At 40.0% G+C, this 22,815-nt stretch overlaps 1 protein-coding gene across 5 annotated transcripts in view; it reads left to right on the forward strand.

The window, feature by feature from the left end:
- The window catches only part of pde4ca (phosphodiesterase 4C, cAMP-specific a), a 51,757-nt gene that overhangs the window by 25,781 nt on the left and 3,161 nt on the right, over positions 1 to 22,815 (forward strand). For 4 of the 5 annotated variants that reach the window (XM_044029600.1, XM_044029592.1, XM_044029625.1 and 1 more), the window contains 14 exons: positions 12,456 to 12,647; positions 13,762 to 13,806; positions 14,451 to 14,487; positions 15,075 to 15,148; positions 15,270 to 15,322; positions 15,655 to 15,767; positions 20,018 to 20,111; positions 20,217 to 20,389; positions 20,497 to 20,595; positions 20,780 to 20,944; positions 21,504 to 21,603; positions 21,742 to 21,896; positions 22,290 to 22,412; positions 22,521 to 22,703. In XM_044029600.1, the coding sequence (XP_043885535.1) occupies positions 12,456 to 12,647; positions 13,762 to 13,806; positions 14,451 to 14,487; positions 15,075 to 15,148; positions 15,270 to 15,322; positions 15,655 to 15,767; positions 20,018 to 20,111; positions 20,217 to 20,389; positions 20,497 to 20,595; positions 20,780 to 20,944; positions 21,504 to 21,603; positions 21,742 to 21,896; positions 22,290 to 22,412; positions 22,521 to 22,703 (1,606 nt within the window). The remainder of the gene's footprint in view (positions 1 to 12,455; positions 12,648 to 13,761; positions 13,807 to 14,450; positions 14,488 to 15,074; positions 15,149 to 15,269; positions 15,323 to 15,654; positions 15,768 to 20,017; positions 20,112 to 20,216; positions 20,390 to 20,496; positions 20,596 to 20,779; positions 20,945 to 21,503; positions 21,604 to 21,741; positions 21,897 to 22,289; positions 22,413 to 22,520; positions 22,704 to 22,815) is intronic. The other variant, XM_044029609.1, reaches the window with a different exon arrangement.

Raw genomic sequence — 22,815 nt, forward strand, 5'->3', positions numbered from 1 at the left:
CCTCTGCGCGTCTCTATTTCCTCCTCATCCCAGACATCCATTTAAAATAAGTAGTGAAGTGGCATCCAGCGAGCTGATGTAGGCACTGAGGCATTCCAGATACTGTAGGTTTTGTACGTATATCAAATGTTTTGGTGCTCATGAGTGGATCCTCACAGTGGCTTAACTGAAGCTAACAGGCAGAACCTGTGGGGGGCCAAGATGTAAATCTGAATCTTCTGACAACAGACACCAAAAAGGTTTTGCGTGCCTCTCCATTAATAACAGAAGACAACAGCAAGACAACACTAACCCTCTGTCCTTAGATGGATATGTGGCACGGGTACAAATACTTTTATGTTTATGTGAGTGCATCACGTACCATATAAACTCAAGTGTTGAATACATCTGTTCTTGATGCGTCCCATATCTCTTCTTTTGAAATGCTGGATCAGCAGTGATGGTTAATTCTGCCCAGTTGTGGTCATAGTTTTCTCCTTTCAACTTTCAGCTGTGAAGTTTAATGACTTAATGTTTTTTTCCCTCTCGATATGATTCTCCTAAAAAAAAAAAATCCAGTAGAAGACAGTAGCAGCATATTGGATTTAAAGTTTTATCCTATGATTTCAGTTTTAGGCTATAAAAGTCATCTGTCAGCACATGTACTTGTAATTTACTTTGTTGGCCAGTGAGGAACAATAAACAAGCTTGACTCTCTACTGCAGTTGTGCTCTGTGGATGGCAACCAACAGGTCAATAAATCCACATTATGTTGAAATTATGTGCAGACATTCATTGTCTCATGAAATGAAATGTCTCAAAAGCAGGACCACGTGACAAAGACATTGTATTCCCCCAAGTTGACTTCAGTAAAACTCTTACGTTTCATCTCATCATATGAGCTGCTTGCCAAGCAACGTAATTTCGTTGCCAGTTTTCACTGCTGTGTTTTCTGTGCAATGACAATAAAAGGAAGTCTAAGTCTAAGTCTATCATAAGAATTAGCGATAACAAATGTCAAGACTGCAGATTGTAACAAATGAAGGACTACGATTACGGACGCCAGTGAACCTTCACATAACGGGAAGGATGACATTCTTCTTTGTTTGTTTGCGTCGTAAGATCCTTCTTCAAAAGGAGAAATGCATGCTTTGTTTGTTTCTGGAGGTGCAAACATGTTGGCCAGTCGGAATGTGTTAAATTGTCATTCACACCAGGTTTAAACAACTCTGCATTGCAAGTTAACGTGCTAATTTCCTCTTTGTCTGCTTAATTTTTGGCAGCTATGCAAAATCGTGCGTCATGGGACAGTGTTCAGTAGCTTATATTTCATTAGCTTGATCAAGTGTAAGAGGAACTGAAGTAAAAAAAAAACACAACACAAAAATGAAAACCTTGTCACTGAGCTCCATTGTGTTATTGACGCTTTAGTTTTCTTCCTTCAACTGGTTTTGTTTCTGATGCAGTTACTGACGTCAGCATTCACGCACGTCGAGGGGTGAAAAGAAAACGCCTCAGGGCAGAACAACCACCGCTGATGGGAAGTGTGTAAATCAACTTTCTAGCAGGTTCACCCAGGCTCAAAAATGGCGGGTGTACTTGTTCTACTAAGTCTAAAAGTGGCTTAAAATGCTAAATGATTCTAATTTTACACAAACATACTTATAGGTATATACTTATTGGCATATTTATAGGTGGTATCAATTTCTGCCTATAAACCCTACACTAAGTAGTTCACGCTAGACCTTTAAGTTAGTTTAGAGCAGGGCTATTCAATTACAAACTGGGCCAGACGTTTTTCTGCAGCCAGTCAGCAGCAGGTGATGACAAATTTAAAATAATGAAAGAACTAGTAATAACATTATTTTGGTCCTACCTGTCCTTCGTACGCCTCAAAGTGTTTCTTAGATTTGACATAAAATCAAAAAAGGTGCACAATACAAAAGAAGTAACACTTGCTGTCAAACCAATCTTTGAGGGACAGTGAAAAGTGTTTCTCTTGTTGTTTCTTCAGTTATTTCTGGTGGAACCACAGGCTGGGTCACTATGAAGTTGGTTATATGACTAGACCAGGTTGAGAGCGTTGGTTCACGACTACTTAGATTCTCTTTCAGCCTCAGCTGTTCAGTTATAATGTGATTATTGTGACGGTTACACTTGGTCTTGCTTTCATATAAAGTAGTTTAGTGTACTGTAAATGTTGCTTTTATCTGACTTGATATCTTCTACGCTGTTGACCACACGAGCAATTGGCCTCATTAGCTCGAGGCACGTTCACTTGTCTGCGCACTTACAGTCATTTTCCTAAAATGCCGTCTATAAGACAGGCCAAGAACAAAATGAAGTGGCAGTTGACACAGAGCATTGTGCAAGTTACCACAGCCAGGAAAGCGACACAAAAATCCTAAAGATTATTTCAAAATCAACCACTGACAGCAAATACAGTTTTATTTGGAGTGGGGGGGGTGAGAGAGTATGATTCATGCAGACGGTAATTTAATATGAAATACAAGCCCTACAAAGATGACAGTGTTGGCAGGTTGCATATAGAGTGAGTTAAGTGAGGTTCAGCTTCAAAAATGCATTTTCTTAGAAACCTAATATTCCTGTCAATTTAACCTGGGAGGAGAGGAGGGGAAAATTGAATCTTTATTACCCTAATTCATCAAAATCACCGAGTGTGAATGTTGGAATACACGTATCGTTTAGATGCCAGTTCTGTCAAGCAGCACTTTGCTTTTTTCCCCCCGTTACAGATATGTATGTTCATAAACTCTTGTCTTTAAGACAGATGTGCCGTGCCTGTGCCAGAGGTCAGGCACTTATCTACGTTTGCCGGGTCAATGAAGCCAGGATATATGAGCCTAGGTTTTCAGTCACACTACATGAATCTCCTATTTGTTTTATGAATTTTTAAAGCCATCCTTTGCCTTCCACCGAGCATAACTGTCACTGGTCCTGGCAAAGGAAAGCGGGGATTACAGCCAACAAGCATTTTGTAGTAATAGATGTGTCTAAAAGTGTTTCCAAGGCATTTCTTAAATCATCTGTGTCTTCTTATGGTGGTCTGGCGTGCAGTAACCTTCATTTATCTGCCTCACCAACAGATCCGCCACACACACAGACATGCGTAGGCTACAGTACGGTGGACTGTCATGTAACGTTGGGCTTTTCATGGTTTGTCCGTGCATGAACGCACACACTCAAAGTCACTGTCTGGTGCCGGGTCGTGGCTGAGCGTTTGCAGGTGTGCAGAGGTTATGGACTTCATTTCATTTGAGGCTTTTCGCTTCACCTTTAAAAACAGTGTTTTATTTAAATGTATTGTTTATAATCTTGTATTTGTGATATTTTTATTAAGGTGTGCCTCTTGGCCAGGTCACCCTTGTAAATGAGCTCTCCGTCACATTGGGCCTTTTACCTGGTTAAATGTAAAAAAAAAAAAAAAATAGAATTTCACCACCAGACTCGATCGGCTTCTAAGACAGAAGTATTTCATAGCATAATAAGTAATTTAGCATTTTTGTATGTGTCTGTGTATGCATTAGGGCTGGGAACTGCCAAGAATCTGGTAATACAATATGCATCACAATACAGGGCTCACGATTCAGTATCCTGTGATACTGTAAACTCAGTGATATAATCTTTTTAAACTCTTTTTTTTTTTTTTATGAAATCGGACCAATTCCAACAGTATAACACTATTATAGCAAAGGAAGTAACATTTGCTTATATCAGTAAAAAAAAAAAATCATATCAGCAGCTAATTCACTGTGTTAAGTGTATGAGAGGCCGTCCTTCCTCCAGTGCACAGGCAACTAAACCATGGCGTGTGAGTTTTTTTCCCCAAAGACTAGGCCATGGTCTGAGGTGATGATTACAGGCGTCACCGAGGAGTCACAGAGAATACAGTTCACATGAAAGAACTGCACACACACACACACAGAGTACCTTTGTGTTTATTTTTCTGTCTTTTTTGCTTTTTGCTGTTAGTTTAGCAAAATAAACTGTTCAGCCTTAATCACAGAGCACAGACTTAAAAAGAGACAGTGGCGCCACACACACACACACACACACACACTGGGAGAGAGAGAGTTTAATTTACAGAGCAGCTGTTGGTCAGGTGTCTGCCTGGTCATGTGTTTGCAAATGTGCACGTTGGTAGAGTGAAAACTTAATTGGCTGGGTAAAGAAATGCACTCTTCATACTCTGGCACATTCATTTACACAAATAAACTTTAATATGTGTCGTATAATACTGGTAAAGCACGTGCACAGCACATGTGCACTGGGAGGAACTAAACAAGTAACTCTCTTGTCGTCATCATAGAAACAGTGCAGTCTTTCTCACAACGTTTTGTCTCATTCTTCTCAGTTTACACAAAGCTCAGTAAAGTGCTTCAGTGTTCCTGCCTCTCTGTTGTGTCAGCTCCATTTCTTCACTTTCTGTCTTTTTGTTGTTGTTGTTTTTTGTTTTTTTGCTTGATTCTGAACAATGGGCATACATTTATTTCACAGTTACTCAACATCTATACTTAACTATCACTTATGTTTGGTGTGAAACTACGCCACGTTACAGCAGCTGTAAACTCTACTTTCACTCTAAATTCAGTGTAACTTTGCTGAATGCTTTGAGGAGGAGCTGCAGCATAAATGCAGCATGGAGCTGTTTCCTTCATGTTTTTTAATCAAGGGGGGATTAGTGAGTAACTGAGACAGAGGCACAAACAGGGAGCGCCGGGAGCCAAATCTAATGTGTTTTTGCCACGGAAAACAGTTCAAGGAATAGGTTGACATTTTTTTTTTTGCAAAACACCTAGATATGAAATTTAGGCACCTCATCTTGGCGAGATGGAAATGGAAAGAACATAGAGTACATTCAGCAAACGCAGCTGTTTAAACACATTTAATAAACATGACAGCCGATCAGATTGTAGCAGGTAAAACAGATCAATCTGTCAGTCTGCTGCATGGCCAAAAAGAAAAGATTGTTGTCGCAGGAAAGGAGAGGAAGGACAAAACAAACAAAACAGGGTGGTTCTCCAACTACTGTACTCCTGTGTGAGGGGCCATGGCAGAAACAACCACACCAAACCACACTGGTCTGACCTAAATGTCATGCAGCGACTCACACACAGAAAATGTCACCGTGAATTGTTCCCAGTGTGCTTTTAAAGCCATAATGGGACCAGGCGGACAGTTTCTATAGTTCACTGTATTCTGTTGAGCTAAACGTTGCTCGCGCCGAGCTGCTCATCACATTAGGACAAAACTGATCCTATAACAGAAACTTACAGAAATGCAAAATTTCTGTGGATTCAAAGAGAATTGCCAGTGTTTTGATGAATGTAAGTAGCCTTCTTAACAAAAAATACTGTATATACTGTTCGTCTTGCCATTTCAATGTAGAAATGTTACATATCATGTCATTATATCACTTTTATGTGTATTACGCCAAATCACAACATACATTGTTCAAGGCAGTTCACATAGTAAGGATATATAAGGACAATATCGTTTTATTCTATACTGTATGTCTGCTTATTGTCAAGTCATATAAATGATTTAAAATGGTCAAAGGAAATGTAACCAGCAAAAACAGTCGGACACCCCGTGTTCGTCCTCCTGCTGTGTAATACTGAAGAGAACATGAGCTGCACAACATAGTCAAAAAAAATCATATTCTAATAACTTTTTATAGATATCGCAATTATTATACAATTTTTGCATCTTAACTTAGTTTTCATGACCACACAGGATGGGAGGAATGCAGTTTTGTCTTTTGTCTGTCTTGTTTTCTGTTTGCGCTGATCAGCCGAATAATGCACACCTCCTTTTGTTTTGTGTGTGACCACTTGGCATATCTATTCTATTCTATTCTATTCTATTCTATTCTGTTCTATTCTATTCTATTCTATTCTATTCACTGGACGAGATCTGTGTGATAAATGTTGTAAATATCCGTTGAATAAGTGCCCGTCCCGGTGCAGCAGGTTGGCTTTGGCGAAACGATTTCCACGCTCGGCTGTGTCACAGTAAAGACTTGTGGATGATGAATGAATGCTCAGGTGACAGCTTGCTCTGCTTTACAGGCCTCTCTTCTCTTTTGCTCATTTTCTCTCTCTCTCTCTCTTGCTCTGCCCCGTAGCTCCTGTATTTTAATGCTCCACAGATGGGACTGACGTCGCCGTGTCAGACAGTGACGCAGGCACGGTGTCGAGTATCAGGGCCACTGACAGGTTACCATCAATCACACTTAACTGCTCGCCACCTAAAAAACAAATGCGGGGACACACCTCTCTTTATGTTTTTTTTTTTTGTTTGTTTTTTGTTTTTTTAAGATAATAAAATGCTTTATAATGCCCAAGAGGGTTGACTCAATTCTGGTCTTTAGAACATGGTTTAGGGACTGTAACTGTGTGTGTGTGTGTGTGTGTGTGTGCATGTGAGCGTGTCTCTGAAGCAGCTTTGAATGAAACCCAGGGTGTCAATGCAGAGGCTAAATTAGGGTGAATCTATTAATCACATCTGATGGAAGCATGTGTTTCAGCTCATTTGGAAGCTCTGACATTTAACATTTGTATCCTGTCACATTTTTGTTTTGTTTTTCAACTCCGGAGGTACATTGATCACAAACTTCTGTTGTCATTCATACCCAGTGGAGCACAGGTTCTCTCAGGTCAAGTAAAGTCAAAGCACATTGGTCAATAAAACAAATTCAGACGCTTGATTGATTGATATCTCCAGTGTGACGATTTAATATAATTAAGTATAATTGGGTTTTTGCACTGCTTTAAAACAACACATTTCACTGCACAGCTTTGAGTCTGGTTAATACTTGTGACAATGATTCACAATATGATTTATAAATGAATCAGGAAAACATCAAAAATGTATTGACACAAACTGCAGCGTGATATAGAATACAGCAATGACAATTGACTTGATTAAAAAATAAAACTTGAATATAATTCAAAAAGATTTCTTCAAGAACCAACGTAAAAAAATTGTCATTTTCTATCTCTAACAACTGTAATATCTTCAAAATATGTAATATATTCATTGCCAATAGTGAGCTATCCAGTGTCTGTCTTGTGCAATCCCAGTGAAGCCCAGTAGAGGGTGTCTCTTCTCTGAGTGACTGACAGAACAGCAGCATCAGACATCACTCACCAACAGTTATATGTGGTGTATTGTTGAAAAGCACATGCAACAGTGTTACTATTGTCATTATTTCAATTCAACTTTGTTTCAGAGTGTGTTGTGTGTTATTTGTGGCAGTAGCAGGAGGGAGAGACGTAGCATGTGGGCGAGACTGTGACAAAGACAATGGAGTCAGTTTTGAAGAGAGCCACGGTGTAACTGTGGGAGCTTCCTGTCGAGGTCATGTGCAGAGAGGCAAAGCCCGGGCACTAACCTTTGACCTCTTAAAAACACCAAATGTCTCTGTTAACATATTTAGAATACTTTTCATACTATGAATACTTAGTTGGTATGTTGTTTTTGTTTTATTAATGCATTTTATTCAGTGCTTTAAAAGGTATGTAAAAGCACTTTACAAATTCAAAAAGTAAAACAGTGTGTTTTAAAGGAGGATAATGAGGGAGAATTTCTGAGCAGTTGAGGGAGGTCTGGTCTGGTCTGGTCTGGTCTGGTTTGGTGCTTGGGTTGGGTGAAACATATTTTGGATGACAGGAGGTCAGTCAGGTAGGAGGGAGCAGGGTTATGGAGGGCTTTGTGTAGATGATCAGGAGGATTTTGTCATGAATTTGTTGTTGGATGAGGAGCCAGTGGAAGTTGAGTTCAAGTGATGTTTCAGTCTCAGAAAACTTTATTTATCCCACAATGGGCAATTCAGTTTAACAGCTCCCAGCCATAAAATCAAAATACAATATTGAGTAATGTGATGCGGTCTCTGTGGCGGCAGGATTGGGGCAGTTTTAATACACAGGACACAGAATAATATACCAAGTGTGGTTGTCTGCTGCTGTGGTCCTTCTGCTTCAAGGTTGACCTTCATTGTAACAAGTTGTTATTTTAATTAATATTGCCTTTCTGTCAATTTCAAACCAGTCTAGGCTTCTTTGACCTTTGATATTTTTTCTTTTTCAGGTCCAGTAGGTTAGTGGTCTCTGAGGTTCTCAGACCAGCCGGTTTGGCACCATCTACCATGCCACAGTCAAAGTCACTTAAATCTTCCCCATCCTGATTCTTGATTTGAACTTCAGGAGATCATCTTGACCATGTCCGCATGCTTAAAAGCATGGATTTCCTTCAATTTGATTGGCTGATTAGATATCTACGTTAACAAGCTGTTCATCTGGTGTACCTAATAAAGTGGCTGCTGTGTGTGTATTGTATTCAGTAAAATACAAATTCTGTCACATACAAACTTCCCTCAAGCCCATATTACATCTACTCCTGCTGTAATGAAATCATTGATTCAGCTGTTCAATATTCATGACCATTCATCTTATCTGATCTTTTATGTGATGAGATTACAAGATAAGATAAAAACAATAATACTTTAATATGATGCTATGATATAATACACATGTAAATGCATTACACAACAAACAACATAATAAGTCCTTTAAAAGGAAGACAAAGTATGCTTTTATCTTTCAATTCATTGTTCATTTGGATCCCAATCAGTTGCAACCAGGGCAACAAATATTCTTGCTACTGTATTTATTATTCATACGGTTTGATTTATAAATGTTGTGATTGTTCCAATGGGAATCTTGTGAGGCAGCTTATTGATGCAACAATATAACTACATTGTGTCTGAGTGCGTGTGAGTGAAAGATAAAGAGTCCAGTGTGATGCATAAGTCAGTACTCTGTTCACTACCCTGCACTGAACTCAGCTGAGTGAGAGAGAGCGAGAGACAGATGGAAGAAAACTGGAAGGGAAATCACACGGAGGGAAAGACGTGGGTGATATTTTGATCTGTGGTCTAATTTTAGCTCAGTGTCGCCTTCAAATAGAAACTTCTTCATGAATATTCATGATTGGAGGGAAGAATCTGCTGCTCAGAGGGAGAAGACAGGGATGGGGGAGGTCTCTGTACGCTACCTGAAAGTCTATTTTTAGCTGCGTCGCTGCCTCTTTCGGTCTATTCCCGATGCACATGGAGGCTAAATTTAGCTGCACAGGGACAGAAGCTTGGTGCGAAAACAAAAATTGAAACAGATTTATGGTCAGAGAGCACACAGAGGCAGCAGAGGTGCAACACCATCAGGGAACAAAGGAAGAAAACAAGAGATGCTATAAAGAATGGGGAGTGAGTCAAGCTCTGAGCTATATATGCCCTTGTTGTGCCTGAGAAAGCACGATTTGTGTTCAGTGATGGCCCATTGCCGTACAGTGATGCTCATCACGTGCATCATTTACATGTACAATCTCAGAATTTTACTATAAACCTCTCATACCATACACATGCAGCCAGATACACATTTGTACATATGAGTGTAAGAAAATATCGATCCACTAATATTTTATATGATACTATATCGATTCTTTGATATTGACATATTCTTGTGTGTATTTCTGACAAAAACCTCTGATCAGTAGTTGGCAACATGCTTTTAGGCATTTGACCCTTTCTCTCTCCTTTCAATTTCAAGCCACAGTCACACAAATTGCACTAAAGGCCTTAATGAACGTGTCTCAGAAAGGTTTTGTGCTCTCTTCCTCTTCTACACTCAGTCTCTTTTTGACCTTTTTAACCATGGCCCTGCTCCCTCTCACCCCTCCTCGCCTCCCTCTGACTCGTCTCCTTGGCTGTGTGAGAATGTCTGAATCAGTCACATGAATGGAGGGAAGGCGACTTCTGTTCTGAAGTCTGGTGTTATGTAACAGTAACAAACCAATGTCTGGGGCTCATGCAGCATCCTAGCGCTGAACATGAATGAATGGGATGGTTTCATGCTGCTGTTGTTGTGTCCAATTTAGAAGCTGTATTATTCACTCGTTCTTCATTAGTCATTTTTCATTCAAATGTGTGTTTCAGTGCTATTTAAGTATGTGGTGGAATGGATGCAGTAATTAGTTCAATGTATCGGCACAACAATTTACACTAACAATCATTGTTGTCTTGTGATCCTATGAGCTTAGCATTTATAGATTTGAATGGATTATTTTGAAAAATATTGTATGTACTGGCATTTATACTCTAACTGAGGATATGTTATAGTGGACAAAAATGTTAATGTCATATCTAAATCCATACAGTGCCCACATTTAAGAACAGATAGTGTGGTTGGGATTGTGGTAAACATTACAGTTGGCAAACCTTAGCATTATTAGCACTGTGTCTTAGCAAGCTAATGTTAACATTTAGCTTTAAGCTGCTAAGTACACCCTCACAGCTAGTATTTTATGATCAAATACAGATGAAGTGAACATGATAAACATTACAGCTGCTAAACATCATCTAAACAAATATTAGAATAATCATTAAGAACATTTCAGCAAGCTTACGTTAGCATTTAGCCCGAAGCTGCTGTGTGCCTAAGAACAGCCCTATCAAGTAACACTTGTTTTTATTGTGAGTATTAGTCTGTTTTCTCTCGTACCAAATAAGGATTTATTCAGTTGTGACAAGGGGTTCACAACTGAATAAACAAGTTCAAACACTTAAAACAAGAGAATAGTATAAATAAGCTAATTCAGATGAGCTAATATGTTTTCTTGTCTTTGTTATCTTTCATGATTTTTAAGCTCCTTAAATGTTTACTCCATAACAGATAAGTCATTAAAACAGAATCATTTTGGTTTGTGGACAAAACAAAACAAAAACTCATTATTTCCAGGTTTGAGAAACACTGATGAATAGTTTTCAACATTTTCAGACATTTTATGGACGGAGCGATTACTTGATTAATCAAGAAAATAACGGATTTTCATAATGAAACGATTATGAAAATACTCGTTAGTTGCAGCTCTACTTTATTGTCTGGTGTAACCTCTCACAGCTGCACAGTGCATTTAGAGCTGTGATGTTCGGTACTCTGCCCTTTCTTTAGATGGGCCTCAGATGTTTTTAATTTTAAACATCATTTCCCCAGCAGTGGGCTGTATTCATTTTGATAATATCAAGTGTTTTTGTTAGTGTCTGCATAGCCACAATCCTCCACATTGTGCTCACGGTTGTTTTGCCAAAGTGTGGGTTTCTACTCTGTATCCCCAGACTGTTTAGAAAAGGAGAGGTGTTGCCAAGCAGAGCTGCAGACTGGTAGTGTTTCTGGATTCTCATGTCAAACAGAGGGGCTGTGGGAAAATAGAGCTGTGGATCGAGGCCGGCACGTGCCCAGACTGTGAAGAAGAGCCTCATTCTCTCTATCTCTATGCCTTTATTTGGTGTTTTCTCCACTGTCGTGTTTGATCAGGAGGAACCCCCTCTCACCTGAACACTGTGCTATTTTTAGACTCACACTCACATGACCCCACATCAATAAACTGATGCTAAATTTATCTGTGCTGTTCACTCAGAGCCCACCATGCATACCTCCTCCAAATATTCACACTTCCCTTCTCTCTGCTGCATGTCATTAGCCAGAGACGGCTTAACACCTTAAATTAAGTGCACATCATGCTGTCCATGTCCTTTTTTTCCTCCTTGTTATGCTAAGTACTCATGTTGAGTAGTTGTTATAAGTCCAGCGTCAGTATGAGGCAAATATACAGCCATCAGAATTAGAGACCATTTTCTGTCTCAGGCTCTCAACAGCCTGTCATTGTGGTTCCAGACTTTTTCCCATCACACATTGTTAAATGCAGTGCTCATTTTAGTCTTCTTTGTGCTGATATAGCACGTCAGGTTTGATAAATGCATTCCCACGTGTTTCACATAGTCATATCCTATTTGTTGCCTGCTTAAATTTGTCCTTATTGTGGTCTTTACTGATTTATAATGGTTACACTTCCTTTTAAATGACACAATTTCCTGTTGTAGAGATAAAATTGGCTGGATTTTCTTACACACTGATGAAAGCCTGTGATATCTTTAGATTGGAGTATTGTATTTTATACTCTAAAGTCAAATCTTTTAAATGGAGCAGACTCCGATTTTGCTGTTTCCATAACCTAATGAAATCTAAGGCTTGTTCATCTGTTCTCAGTGAAGTGTATTTCCTGTAGCAGTAACTGAGGACATCACAGAGGCATCAGGTCAGAGTGTGTATTTCTAATGTTTGTCAGCTGCCTGATTCCATCCATCCATCTTCGTCGCGGGGGGCACTGGTGCCGATCCCAGCTGACAAACAAACATTCACTCTCACACTCAATCCTATGGTCAATTCAGTGTGTCCCATTTGCCTAATTCTTAAATCTGCATGTTTTTAGACTGTGGGAAAAAAACGAAGAAAACCCACACACACAGGGAGAACATGAGGTCTTCTTACTGCAAAGGCAAGCTAACCACTACATCTGATTCCATAAAATATTTTTTCTTTCTTTCTTTTTCTCCACAGTTTTGATGTGGAAAATGGCTTATCAGTGGGTCGCAGCCCTCTGGACCCTCAGACCAGCCCTGGCTCTGGTCTGGTCATACAGGCCAACTTTCCCCACAGTCAGCGGCGGGAATCCTTCCTCTACCGCTCTGACTCTGACTTTGACCTTTCACCTAAAGGTCCTTCCAGAAACTCCTCCACTGCCAGTGACCTGTAAGTTTATTTCAACCACACTGTTCCATGATACTGAAGCAATATATATTTTCCTTGTTTTATTCAAGAGCATGTCAACCTTCTCCCTACAGAATCATACACAGCTTCTCAGTCAATCTCAATTATTACATTAGTTACATTAATAAAATAAATAGAAATAACATTCATGACTCTGCTGTTACTTGGTCATATTGCTAAGTTTAAAACTATATTGCTTAGCTTTTAAATGTAGACAAGTGTCTGTTACATTCAAATAATTGGCGAATGAGTTCACTCATCAAACATCAGCAAAAAAATAAGTGAATCACTAAAAGTTATGCACCGTGGCCCATTTGCTTTGCTTTAGGTCATACACAAAATTAATGGACACAGTGTATAAACTGTACTGTACTGTACTGTACAGTATATGTATGCACTGTGTGCTGTGCTGTGTATTTGTCCACTGTCGAATCTCAACAGTATATTCACGAGGGAAGCATCAGACGTCCAAGACTTTCCTATGCAGGGGATTCCAGTATAGAATTACATTAAAATGCCTTTAAACATAAATAAAGACATGTCTTTCTCTACTTGTTTATCTTTCTTGTGCCGAGAGGCTTCCCCATTGAACGGCTCACATGGTTTACTGGTTTTAGGGTTGGCTGCCTTATAAGCAGCAGCAAATAGTTGTGGTCTAAACTGTATTTGCAAATTTGAAAGTAGTCTCTTTGGCATTTCCCTTGAGGGACCTCTGAAGCCAAAGGGCTTCAGTTTAGGTGATGCGGTGCTCGTGCTTTCAATGCCCTGTTTATGGATGTTTCAAAGCAAAGAGACTGATAAGAAGGGTTGTTGTCCGAGGATTTTAGTCTTATATAGGTGGTATGATAGGACATAAAAAAAGGAAAGAGCGTCTGCTTCTCTTTGTCAGATGTACTTGGACTCGGAAGTGAAAAGAAAATACGTTTCTATATGTTGTGTCTTTTTTTTTTATCCTTTTTTCTTTTTTGATGATGAAAATGTTTCAGTTACGTCCCAAAGCTAGGAACCCCTTCCCCCCCACACACAAACACCTTTACATTTGTAAAGTAAGCAGCCACAGTTGTCCTCATCGACTCTTACCTATCTGTTTTTTAAGGGAAGAAAGCTTGAAGCACTGGGAGGTCAACTGGTTGTCATCTCGGTGAGAAGAACATGATAAAACTTAGATTTGATGAAAACACTGACTCTGTCCCCCCTGAATTCCTCTCCTGCATTCACTCTAAATGGTTTCATGGCCATTTCCTTCCTCCACCACCACCCCTTACAAACATGACTAAATATCCAACACCTCACCTTTGACCCTTGTTGGACACCCATTAAACACCGGTACTGTTAGGTTTGTGTTTGCATGTAACACTTTATCAGAACCAACCAAGTTTAACAACACACTCTGGTCTTATACACCAGCTCATGCCTATGTCACAAACCTCTCTACCTTCCCCAAGTCTATTTCTTGACCAACCCTCTCATAAGTATTGCATGGCATATTTATTTATTTAGTATGTAGCTTCTTTTTTTTAACAGGAATTATTTTTAAAAGTGAGCAATGAATTAGAATATTTTTAAATAAAACATGACAGCAAATGATGTCCTCATGTCAACATGATACCTCTTTTCTACTGATTTTTTAAAACAATTTTTTTTCCAGATTTGTTTGTTTAGCACACATGAAATATGAAAATGGTTATAGACATCTATGTAGATAAAGATGCTCCTCCGCTCAGTGTTTCCCATGTGTTTGATGCCTTTTTCCTCCTGTGTGTTCTGCTCCGTTTTGTATTGCAGACACACAGAAGACATGATCGTCACACCCTTTGCTCAGGTGAGTGATTTCACACTTAACCCACATCTGACAATTCACCAGAAGGTCAAATGAATCAAAACATTAGGTTCACTTGTTAGCTGAAAAAACAAATTCTAAACTGCAGACGGTTGGAGACTGAGCTTTACTGCTCCACTGGAACAGCCCTCAGCATTGTATTGGCCCTGCGACAGCATCAGACATCCCGCTGGTGCTGCCTGGCTCTTGCGTGGAATGTGCGTCACACTTGTGCTCACTTTACACTGAGGAAGGAGCAGTGAATCCAACACTGCTGGATCATGCTGTTTAAATTTGCATACTGGCAGAGGGAACTTTTATATGGGTTGAACACTGGATACCCCGCAAGCTCTGTCTTGTATGCTGAGTCAGTGTTTGGCTGCAAATGCAGTCAAAGACGCGACATACTGTGGAGGAGGGCTCGTTTTGGGGAATGCCTCTGTGTGTAGCTTCAGCTCTGAAGATGAGAGCAACGGTATTTGGTTTCAAAGCCTGCTTTGAAAAGCATTTGATTTATGTATTCAAATAGAAGTGCAAATAAAAATGTTACATCACATACAGTATGATGAACACCTCTTCTTATTTTGCAGGTCCTGGCCAGCCTGAGGACAGTTCGTAGTAACTTTGCCATCATAACTGGCCAGCAAGACCGGCCGGCCAGCAAGTATGTTATGATCAAAATGCTCCTGGTTGCTTGAAGAACTCTTTTTTTTTATCTCATCATGTCAGTTGACGATCACAGCTGCAAGTCTCTTTACTGACTTTGGTCGTTCTCGTGTCTACAGGACGCGATCCTCAGGAAGCAACCCACCATCCATGTGCAAGACCAGCCTTGCAGGTTGGTGCTGCTATTAGAAGGCGCTATTATTAACTCATCGATATTCCATAATCACTATTAGTCAGAGATACGTAGAACATTAAATTAATGTTATTCATTAATATGAAATCCAGTGTGGGAAAGAATTTACATCACACAGTGTAAGAATGCTCCCTTATGAGTATGAATGAATGATTTCAGTTGCATTCATATAGAAGGTTAACATAAAGCAATACTTTTAATACCAAGCAATACCAAGTCGCTTTCAAACAAGAACGACATAATCGCATCCCAATTTAAGTTCCAAGAGCTGAATCCATCCAATAATGCCTTGTTGTGTGTATCTGGTGCAGAGGAGCCACACCAGCAGCTGGCTGTAGAGACTCTGGACGAGCTGGACTGGTGTCTGGAGCAGCTAGAGACGCTGAAAACTCGCCACTCTGTCAGTGAGATGGCTTCAAATAAGGTACTTGAACATGAATACACACAGATACACAACAATGGACATACACAACACGCTGTTCAGTTCACATTCACACATTTCAGTGCACCTACTCTGATTAGGTCATCGTAGAATATTTATATTATGTTGTACAAGTCAGGAGAGACTGGTCGCTGCTTCTGATGAAAATGTAAAGACCAGAATTCAGCAGTAAATTTATCACATTTAATGAAATTATCATTTCCCTTTTCAAATGAAATGTATAGTAGTATTTTTATTGAAAATGAGAATACTAATATAATAATAAAACATGAATTTCATTTAATACATTTGAACTTGACTCCAACTCTGCAGCTCTATGCTCAAGGACTGTGTGTGTGATGTTCTGTGAGTGCACTCCGTAAACAAAGCTGTACGCTCACTTATACAGAGATTATATCATAGAAATATGAATAGAATACCTGCTGATGGGAAGGGGGGATGTTCTATGGGAGGTTTATTCCATGAATGAGCAGGGGTGGTTTCATCCAGCCCTTCCCCCCCCTCTCATGTGCAGAAAAATGTGAATGAGGTAGCGGGAGCTAAAGATGAAACAGTTGCTCATCCATGCTCTCTACGTGCATCCCGCTACTCTCCTCCTCCTTTTTTCAGAGTAGAGCCTGGTGGTCATGTGATCACATGATTATACCACCCACACAACATACACGTGCTCTTCTTACTAACACTAACACACGGTTCTTATCATTATATACTAAGATGGGATAAGATATTTTGATCTTAACGTGAGTTCCTGGTAAAATAGAGGTTACAGTAACAATAATAATGATAACAATAAAAAAGAATAGATAAATGAAACTTTGCCCACTGCTCCACTTGATTCCCGTCACATACGTTGCCTGCCTGGATACATAAGATACCATCGCCTATGCCACACGCTCACGTGGCGGCGGCAGCAGAGCACTGTAAAGGAACAAAGGCAGACACAGGGGAGTGAATGTTGTTTCTGTATCACTGATAACTGTGTTTTATTTAAATGAAATCTCTCATGACTCCGGAACGTTTATTTGAGGAAGAGTAGGAGCTTTGTGGACCATTGAAATATGAACTCAGTTATTAGCTCTAATTCACAAACAGCCACCACTGACTTAGTGTGTGATTTCCTGTCCTTCATTGTTTGACAACCAAAAGTATTTTAAAAAATAATAATAAATGGCCGTGATTATTGGCCTAAGCCATTTTGAATTCACCCTGATGAAATTCCTAATGCCTTAAATCTTGTTGGTGTTGATATGATTCAAACAGCCATGAAATATTAAAGGTTTTCACATTTTTAGATTCTCAAACTGAGGAGCACCAGATATAGCACTGCAAGCTTATGTTTCTCACCCTGATTTTTACATCAACATGTTTGGCTCTGTGATGGACTAGTGACCATCAGGGTGTTCAGGGTGTACCCTGTCTTTCACCCTATGCCAGCTGAGATTGGGTCCAGCTTCCCTGCAACCCTCATGTGAAGGATAAAGCAGTAGAAAACAAATGAATGAATGAATGAATGAAAAACACAGTAAATATACTGTAACTCGACAAATACAAAGATGTCCCTTTTTGTGTTTTTTACCACCAGAGCATTTTAGTCATTCATTCATTCATACACAGTATAATCAAAATGTATTCATCAGTCTGCAAAAAGGACAATAAAGAATTGGATGGATACAAACCAAGCTGTTGCCCTTTTTCTTTTTCTTTTTTTACAGTCATCCCCATCCCTTATTATCCCCCTTGAACACCAACAGTGGAACAGGGAAGGGAACAAGTAAAATAAATAAACAAACAAAAAATACATTTTATTAAAAACAAAACAAAACCCTAATAACAGTGTTATATACATTAAGAGACATTGTGTACAGGAGTTGTTAACATAGCATTACATTATTATTACTGTTATTATTATTATTATTATTATCATCATTATTATTGTTATTATTATCGTCATTATTATTGTTGTTGTTATTATTATTATTATTAATAATAATGATAATTATAATAATAACGATGATGATAACAATAATAATAACAATAATAATGATGATAATAATAATAACACATGTAGAGCTATGTAGGACAGTGATAATAGCAATAAACAAATATATATGCATACCAGGACACACACAAACACACACATACCCATATACATCAAATTAAAACCACATCACCCAAATCACAAATGCATATTTTGTGATATGTTCTATTTATAACCACATTCATTCATGACGATGGTCAATGTGCTTGCATCATTTTCGGTACGAGGTGTTCTGATTTTATTTTTGGCATCACCCCCCGACCCCCCTGCTGCCGCACTCCGTCCATTCAAAGCTTTTCCTTCATATCTTCTTCAAACTTGGTGCACATGGTGGCTCTCACCACCTCCTCCACTGACACATTCAGCCCTGCCTACTTTGTACGTCCCTTGGCCAATGAGGAACCACCGTTTCTCCCGGCGTTTGCTGAAGCAGGCTCTGGATTGGCTGGTATTCTTAGACTCTTTTTTTCTTTTTTTCTTTTTTGGAAGGAGGTGGGGATTAGTGTACCTCGTTCTCCCTCTGTTTACACACACACTCACTCACACACACAGAGGCAGTAACTGAGTGAATGAGGGAGAGTCAGAGGGAGCTTCTCAGCCTTGCATCCTCGCATCCCACAGCATTCCCACAGCTGTGCTTCCACTCTTTTGTTCTTCCGTGGACTGTATTTTTCTTTATCTGTTCAGCTTTGCCCAATGAAAGCTCTCACAGCAGTGACTAGTGGACCACTTGTCCCTGCAGTCTCCTTCTCTGTCGAACAGGACAAACAGAGATTTCTGCTCTCACACTCAGTTTTATTTTTGCTTGATTTTTCGCTGAAATGCCAGAAGTGAATTATTTCATCCCGATGTTCTTTCAGGTAAGGAAAGGAGAGTGGTGAATTTTGGGGGTTGGGGAGGGAGGGAGATGAGAAAGCTCCTGCCTCACATGTTGCCCGCTTTGTGAGTGTCAACTACTAACCAACTAGTTGTTGTGATTCCGCTCATAAGCCTCTGCACTTGTGTGTGACGTGCAACATGTGTGTGCACCAGTGATTGCAGATGTTGTTGATAGCCCTACTCTACATCTGTGCTGGGTGAAATTCCTCTGTGGATGTGTTTCCTCTCACAAACAAGTGGTTCTCTGTGTTTAAATGAGTTTTTAAGATGGTGAGATGCTTTAATACATTTGTTACAACCTCTCCCATATCAGGGTAATTCTCTGCATAGTTAGTGTGACGGTTTATGCCTGTCAGCACAGAGGAGTTATTGTTTTGTTTTTTTTTGATGATGATTTAGGTATTGTGTGCCAGATGATCTTCAATCCAGAATATTTGTATTCACTCACCATGACACCTACTACTATTCCACTACATACAATACTTAGTTAAAAATACTTGTGTGTCTATTAACTGCAATCCCTCTTATAATGATAGGAATTCTGTATTTCATAAATCCAGTGATGCCTTTACTTCCTGTGGGTAATTATGTTGTTTTATGAAGTTAAAAGCCCAAATACATAGACTGACACACAGAAGACATTGAAAGCAACTTCTCGAGGATCAGCAACACATGGAAATATTCCCTTGATGTTCAGTTTGTGAATGACAATCTATAGATTCCAATTCCTTTTCTATCATAGCCGTCAAAGATATCAAAGTGTCCATGGTGGCTTTTATCTAAAGAACAAAATAACATCAGAAAGGCCACAATATCAAAGGGTTAAGGCCAACAGTTAACTACAGCGGTTAGTAAATTACATTGTAACAAAAGTCAAATCTTGCATCAACCATCCGGTCTGTAACGTACAGGACTGGACCCAAATGCAGGACAACGGTTTATTAATCACAAAAACAAACAGGAGAACAGGTACGAAGATCCTCAAATAGGTGACAAAAGCCATTGGCGCGAGATCAACGTGGGACAGGAAGCTGACAGTTGAGTAGGCACAAAGATCGTCAAATAGGTGACAAAAGTGAAAAAGACTTTGAAATAAGAGAGGAATTTTACAATAAAATGACATGGACGACGGAACATGACACGGCCTAACCCTGAACTAAAACTAACTTAGCTCTGGCTCCTACACAGCCTTTGTGTCCAAAATAAATTTCCCTTGGGACAAATAATAAAGTAATCCTCAATCTCAAATATATCGGCACAAATCTAACTCATGGATGTTGGGTGTGTGCGCGTGTGTGTGCTTGTGTGTCTCCAGTTCAAGAGGATGCTGAACCGAGAGCTCACCCAGCTGTCAGAAACCAGCCGTTCGGGGAACCAAGTGTCAGAGTTCATCTCGAGCACCTTCCTTGGTAAAACTCCTGTGCTTTATACAATTCAAACACTGTTCAGAAACACACAGTATGTATTTGACTGACAGTCAAAGGTTTAAACACTTACCCGTTTTCATCTGATAGAGAAGCAACATGACATGGACATCATGTCTCTGCCCTCCAAGGAGAAGGACAAGAAAAAGCGACCTATGTCCCAGATCAGTGGTGTGAAGAAGGCTACACACAGCCCCAGCCTCGCCCCCTCCACCATCCCACGCTTTGGGGTCAGTGCCAGCCAGGAAGGGCTCCTAGCCAAGGTATGACGATTTCTCCGATACTTAATTCACTTATTTAACTGCAGCTGGTTCTGTGTGTGTGTGTGTGTGTGTGTGACCTTGTCATGATATATAATGTTCCCTGGCAGGAGTTGGAGGACATAAACAGATGGGGCATTGACATCTTTAAGGTCTCTGAGTATTCTGGACGTCGTCCACTGACGGTCACCATGTACACGATATTCCAGGTGACACATCTATTGTACTTTGCATGCTGTACGTTTCTGCAAAGGCACATACAATTGGTGCAGTTTATGAATAACCAGAGAGTAAATAAATGAATGAGCAACTAACGAATGTTAATGAATTATTTATTATCTTTGCTTTGACTGACTCGGTGTGTGACGTGTCCCTTCTCTCCTTCCACTGCAGGAACGTGACCTGCTCAAGTCCTTTAAGATTCCGGCAGACACCTTCATTACTTTCATGATGACTCTGGAGGATCATTACCATGCTGACGTGGCCTACCACAACAACATCCACGCCGCCGATGTGGTGCAGTCTACACACGTCCTGCTGTCCACACCTGCCCTGGAGGTAGAGAAGTCTCTCTGATTCACTAAAAAGAAAAATCAGACACCCAAACACACATAAGCACGCACACACACACAAGTTTGCACTGCACTGACAGCCTAAACCAGGTCACATAAAACGCAAGTGGGCCAGACTGTTAAAATAATACCATAATAACCTATAAACAACAAGATCTCCACATTTTTCCCTTTGTTTTACATTTGATGACGTATCTTTTACAAAAAAACAAAGAACAACCTAAAATTTAAGTGCAATTTCAACAATATTATGCAAAAGTTTACCATTTACACAGATTGGACCCTTGGGTGGGCCGGTTCTGGCCCGCGAGCCATATGTTTGACAGCCCTGGCCTAAACTATCCGTAACCCTAACTATAACCAGGTTAATGCCTAACCCTGCTTAACCTTATTTCAATTCAAATCTTAGCCCCTAACTTAAAAGAACCCTAAACCAGTTCTTCAGAAATGAGGAACTGGTCAGTTTTTATGCCAGACAAAGTTCTTAAGAACGCACACACACTCACACACACACTGATAGTTCTTAACTGTGTGTGTCTTCCCAGGCTGTGTTTACTGATCTGGAGATCCTCGCTGCCCTGTTTGCCAGTGCAATCCATGATGTGGATCACCCTGGAGTTTCCAATCAGTTCCTCATCAACACCAGTGAGTTAGCACAGCTCCACAGGGATTATATGTACATAAGTGGGTGCTGATGAGTGTAATTAATGGTGTGGATGAGGTGTCGTATTTGTTTAAACAGCGAAGGAATTGAACAGTTGTGTTTTGCCTTTTTGTCTGCAGACTCGGAGCTGGCCCTGATGTACAATGACTCCTCGGTACTGGAGAATCACCATCTGGCAGTGGGCTTCAAGCTTCTGCAGGAAGACAACTGTGACATCTTTCAGAACCTCAGCAAAAAACAGAGGCAGTCGCTGCGCAAAATGGCCATTGACATGGTAAGTCTGTGGACATGATAGCACTGTTCTGACATCAGTTTAAAGGTCCAGTGTACAAGAATGAGTGACATCTAATGGTAAGACTGCAGATTCTAACAAATCCTCCATTCACCCCTTGCTTTTTAGAAGCACAAAGCGGAACTATAAGGTGTCGTTTGAGTACCAGAAAGGATGTTGTAAAAGGCACACTTTGGCTGCAGTAGAAAGATGGTGGCCTCTGTAAAACAAAATGCTATCCAGACATACTTAGTTATCCAGACATACTTATGGGTTTTATATTTAATTTCTGACAAAAAATCCTCCTAAATGTTACAGACTGGGTCTTTAATAAGAATTGTCTTTTTCCCCCACACTGTAATTTGTAATTATTTAATTTCATCAATGTTCCTGCAGGTGCTGGCAACGGATATGTCTAAACACATGAACCTTTTAGCAGACCTGAAAACCATGGTGGAGACTAAGAAAGTGACTAGTCTGGGAGTCCTGCTCCTGGACAACTACTCAGACCGCATACAGGTAAGAACCAGTGTTAACGTTCATACAAAAACTGAATGAGAAATGAAAATGATTAAGACAAATCTACTTTAAATGTGATATTCAAACGCTGTCCATGTGTCACTGCAGGTTCTCCAGAACATGGTGCACTGCGCAGACCTGAGTAATCCCACCAAACCGCTGGAGTTGTACCGACAGTGGACAGACCGCATCATGGTGGAGTTTTTCACCCAGGGGGACAGGGAAAGGGACAAGGGCATGGAGATAAGCCCCATGTGTGACAAACACAATGCCTCCATTGAGAAGAACCAGGTACTGTAATTAATACATGAAACCTGTTGTAAAGCACTGTTGTCTTACCTTAAAACAAAGAAGACACAAATAAAATGGAGAGAAAAAAAAACAAACCTCTTCCTGTTTCTCT

The sequence above is a fragment of the Solea senegalensis genome, linkage group LG1 (genome assembly GCF_019176455.1).
Source record: "Solea senegalensis isolate Sse05_10M linkage group LG1, IFAPA_SoseM_1, whole genome shotgun sequence".
Taxonomy (NCBI): domain Eukaryota; kingdom Metazoa; phylum Chordata; class Actinopteri; order Pleuronectiformes; family Soleidae; genus Solea; species Solea senegalensis.